This window comes from Sardina pilchardus, chromosome 21, assembly GCF_963854185.1.
Source record: "Sardina pilchardus chromosome 21, fSarPil1.1, whole genome shotgun sequence".
Classification (NCBI taxonomy): Eukaryota; Metazoa; Chordata; class Actinopteri; order Clupeiformes; family Clupeidae; genus Sardina; species Sardina pilchardus.
In genome coordinates, this window is record NC_085014.1 from 3,054,637 (window position 1) to 3,059,636 (window position 5,000).

At 45.4% G+C, this 5,000-nt stretch overlaps 1 protein-coding gene across 1 annotated transcript; it reads left to right on the top strand.

Annotated features, from left to right (window-relative positions):
• Positions 1-721: 721 nt before the first annotated feature.
• LOC134068931 (tumor protein p53-inducible protein 11-like) lies at positions 722-4,308 on the top strand (the record flags this gene model as incomplete). The annotated part of the gene is given in 2 exon segments (XM_062524755.1): positions 722-823; positions 2,622-4,308. Coding segments are annotated over 2 exon segments (236 nt in total), but the record flags the coding sequence as incomplete, so codon positions are not given.
• Positions 4,309-5,000: the final 692 nt, after the last annotated feature.

Genomic DNA, 5,000 nt, shown 5'->3' on the forward strand with positions numbered 1-5,000 from the left:
TGTCAGAGGATTTTTTTTCTGTGTGTGTGTGTGTGTGTGTTTGTGTGTGTGTGTGTGTGTGTGTGTGTCTGTGTCTGTGTCCACTCAGTCCCAAAGCCACTATCTGCTACACACACTCACACACACACACACACACACACACACACACACACACTCAAACACACCCACACCTGGACCAGGCATAGCTGAGTGTGAGTGAGTGAGTGTGTGTGCTTGCATGTGTACTTCCTTGTGTGTCTGTGTCTGTGTGAGTCACCTGTTGCTAACCCCTAAGTGACCGGCAGGTATCACCTTTGGAACATGAGAGAAGGGTCAGGTGTGTTTGTGTGTGTGTGTGTGTGTGTGTGTGTGTGTGTGTGTGCATGTGTTAATGTGCATGTGACCTGTCACTAACCCTTATGTGACCGGCAAGTATCACTCTCGTCGTGTGTGTGTGTGTGTGTGTGTGTGTGTGTGTGTGTGTGTGTGTGACTTGTGACTTGTGACTGACCCCTGTGTAACGTGCAGGTATCTCCCTGATCCTGTGGAACGGCACATACACAGCAGAGAAGGCCGTGTGTGTGTGTGTGTGTGTGTGTGAGGCTTGTGACTGACCCCTGTGTAACCTGCAGGTGTCTCCCTGATCCTGTGGAATGGCCTCTACACAGCGGAGAAGGCCGTGTGTGTGTGTGTGTGTGTGTGTGTGTTTGTGACTTGTGACTGACCACTGTGTAACCTGCAGGTATCTCCCTGATCCTGTGGAACGGCCTGTACACGGCGGAGAAGGCTGTGATGCAGTGGACCCTCCTCACTGAGGCCTCCTACTGCGGAGTGCAGTTCCTGGGTAAGAAGCTGCTAAAAGTCTCTCTCTTTTTTCGCTCTCTTTCTCCCATCTCTCTCTCACCTGCCTCTCTCTATCTATTCTCTCTCTCTCTCTCTAGTTTCTCTATCTATCTCTTTATATGTATTTTCTTTCTCTTCATGCCTCTATCCCTCCACATCATTTGTGTCATTATCACATTATGTATTTCTCTCTCTCTCTCTCTCTCTCTCTCTCTCTCCCCCATCTCTCCGTCTGTCTCTGTGTTTCTCCTCATCTGATCCCCCCTGTCTTTCAGTCTCAGTAACTCAGTAGTTAGTTTCTGTTGCCGTCCTTGTTTACCCAGTAATCTTGTCTTCTGTCACTCCCTCGCTCTTCTCCTCCAGTAATTTCTCTCTCTCACGCCTAACTGTTTGGGGAAATGAGCTTCCACCCAATGCATTGTGTAAGCTTGTAGCGCCCCCTGTAGTTCAGAAACAGAATCTTTTTTTCTTCTTCTGTGGACTGCAGCATTACTGTTTTTCTCTGTTGCGTTGGTGTATTCTCAAATTGAATAAACATTTGCACAACAGTTTTGGTGCATTTTGCAAAACAAATAACTGCAAACCGCACCGCTCAGTGGACAACTTGCAAAAATGTGTATTTTGCTCAAAATTGTTAGTTTCTGCCTCAGAGGCAAATATTTATGCCAATGAAGTGGCAAGCCATGATGGCATTGTTTACGTCAGTATAGCGTAAACTGTTTTGTCTTGTTGTCAATACGACAGCTTACTCTGCAAGTATTTTCTAATGAACAATGCACAAGGCAGCTGTATTTTCTGTTTCAAAAGGACAAAGTTGCACATTACGGTGTGTAGAGGGGATTGAGTAAAAGACAGTGGATGTGATCAAAGATCCTTCATTACTGACAAGATACTGTAGAGCAACATAATGCATCTCTATAGAAGAAAAATTCGAACAGTTCCTGTCTACTTAAAGAGGAGTGTCGCAAAGACGTCATAGTGGGATATCGATCTCTGTCAGATTGGCAAGCAGTTCAGTTCGAATGTTAACAGGTCTGCTTAAAGGGGGATTTAGCCCCCCTCCCCTTTGCAAAGACAGAACGCGGAAATGATCGAATGTTTGCGCCTCTCGCTCCGCTTTAACCCTCTCTGATGTGATTGAGAGTTTTTGCTTTTGACAGACATTGTCACAGTATAAAGAAAGCAAAGGCGTTTACAGCATTGTGTAAATGAAAAAGGGCCAATATACAGTAATACACCGATTATATATAAGCAGAGCTGTGCACCACTGTACATCTTCCTATACATCCTGATCAGGTCATACTATATAGTATATGTATATACTAGACAGACTATGACAACTATTACAACTAGTTCAACACCTTTGGCAAGCGATGAAGGCCAATCTATTTAATGGGGTACAGTAGGTCTATTTAGCAGGGGGCCAGTATAGTGCATTCTGACCATTAGCTATTGACTTTTAAAAAACAGCAGACATTTGTGCATAATCAGTTGCATGGATGTACTAAAGCACTGCTTTTTGTTCAAGATGGGGGGGGGGGACTGCTTTAATGATAAGTGATAAGATGATATGGAGTTTGAATAAACAGTTTTGAGAATTTGGATTCTGATATGAGATATGCGCCAAAGCAACCAAGAAAAACTAATTGTACTGTAACCGAAATAAGACCTGCTTGGCCTGAAGGGGGCAGTGTCCCCTATTTTGTGCGGTTAACATTTTTAGGTATGATTTAGTCATTGTGGACGATTTTGTTATATAACGTATGTGTGTGTGTGTGTGTGTGTGTGTTTCTCTGCAGTTACCTCTGTGTCCCTGCTGGAAGTCGGCTTCATGTCTGACGGCGCCCTCTGTCTGCTGCTAGGGGAAGTGCTCCTGCTGCTGGTCACCCTGCTGTACCACCACCAGCTGGGACGCAGGGTCAAGAAGATCTGACCGGCAGGGGGCGCCAAACCCCACCTGTACCGCGGAATCCACAGAAAGCACACGTTCTACAGCCGGACTCTCACACACACACGCCACCTCCCACCTCCCACCTACCGCCAGCCACAGGACCTGACATAAGTCGGCTCTACAGACAGACACAGTGTGTGTGTGTGTGTGTGTGTGTGTGTGTGTGTGTGTGCGCGCGAGTTTATGATGTTTATATGTTGCTCTTCAGTCAAACTGTGTGAGTGTGAGTTTGTGATGGTTTTATGTTCTGTATGTTCTGTATAATAGGCTTAGTGGAGAACTGTGAAGGTTGACGGTGTGAGTCTGCTTGAGTTATTATGAGCTGCTGGATATCATCCAGATAGTTTTTGATATTTTTGAGATATGAGGTGTGCATACAAATCATCTAAGATATTTGAATAATGGGCAGTGTTGTCCGCGTGGCCATCACTGTACTACATCATCAAGAGCAGCATGTGGATAGTGTCTGGCCTTTCCAGTACGGTGTGCTTAGCAATGAGTCTGTAGCAACACAGTGCAAAGACAGTCCTGCTTAAAGACCCCATCACATTGCCCACGACATACACTGACTGCTCACCGCTAGGTTGCTCTTAATTGAGGTAATGTTCTAAAGATTTTTGTTGTAGTTACCACTGGGCTCCGCGCAAAAGACCATTGATTTACAGCGCAAGTTCAACATATTTTAACTTTGACTGCGGTACGCGTAAGAGTGGCAAAGCGGCAGACCAGTTCTTGCGCACTCAAGCCATTGAAAGTAATGGGTTTCATAGCGCATGCTACGTGTAATGTGGTGGGGCCTTAAGGCTGTGAATTTGGAGGTTTCCCTTTTATGTCCTGTTTATTTCTCTGCGTTTTGTTGGCTACACTCTCAAATACATAAACAGAACAAAGACAATGGAGAATGTCTTGTATCCACTGTTTATCGTGACTGCAAGATTCTAACTTAATTAACAGTGACGCTGGAGCAGAACTCCTACCGTGATAGCGTGACAGCTACGCTACACCATGCTACGCTAGTGCTAGCAGCCTATACATCTTCCACAATGTTGTGTGTTGTAGAAACACGGAATGAGAATATTAAAGTTTGAATAGCATATCTCAAACCGATTATTCGACTCTTCATCAATTATTTGACTTTCTGTGCACACCTCTAATTGAGAAAGAGTTAGTCTCAATCTAAACCTGATACTGTCCTTATTGAGACCCAGATCTAGTCCCAATCTAAACCTGATCCTGTCCTTATTGAGACCCAGATCTAGTCCCAATCTACAGTAAACCTGATCCTGTCCTTATTGAGACCCAGATCTAGTCCCGATCTAAACCTGATCCTGTCCTGATGAAGTCCCAGATCTAGTCCCAATCTAAACCTGATCCTGTCCTGATGAAGTCCCAGATCTAGTCCCAATCTAAACCTGATCCTGTCCTGATGAAGTCCCAGATCTAGTCCCAGTCCAGAGTCTGCTGTGTGTGCTGGCTCCAGTGCATCACTTCTCATGTCTCAGTACTCTGGTGCTGAACTCAGTGGTTAACCAGGAGGAGGTGCAGTTAGCTGGTTAACCAGGAGGAGGTGCAGTTAGCTGGTTAACCAGGAGGAGGTGCAGTTAGCTGGTTAACCAGGAGGAGGTGCAGTTAGCTGGTTAACCAGGAGGAGGTGCAGTTAGCTGGTTTAACCAGGAGGAGGTGCAGTTAGCTGGTTTAACCAGGAGGAGGTGCAGTTAGCTGGTTTAACCTGGAGGAGGTGCAGTTAGCTGGTTTAACCTGGAGGAGGTGCAGTTAGCTGGTTAACCTGGAGGAGGTGCAGTTAGCTGGTTAACCTGGAGGAGGTGCAGTTAGCTGGTTAACCTGGAGGAGGTGCATCCTGCTGGTTTAACCTGGAGGAGGTGCAGTTAGCTGGTTTATCAGCAGCAGCAGCAGAAGGGGGAGGTGCTCATATCTGTTAGATGTTAGATGCACTCAGCACATCTGTTGGATCTGTCTGATTCATCCATGACACATGATAGTAAAAGTATTTGTGCGTCAAATGGAGTTTGTGCATACGTCATTCTAGACGTCACAGAGTCATCAAAACGACAACTCCAGCATGATTTCAACCTGGCCCGATGATTAGATGTCTTTAGGTACAGTCTTTTGGTGTATAACCAGTGGAAATTGTTTTGGTAGTGAGCTAGCTAGCGTGCTAATACTGAAAACATTGTGTTACAACTAAAATCATAGTAAGCTGCTTTTT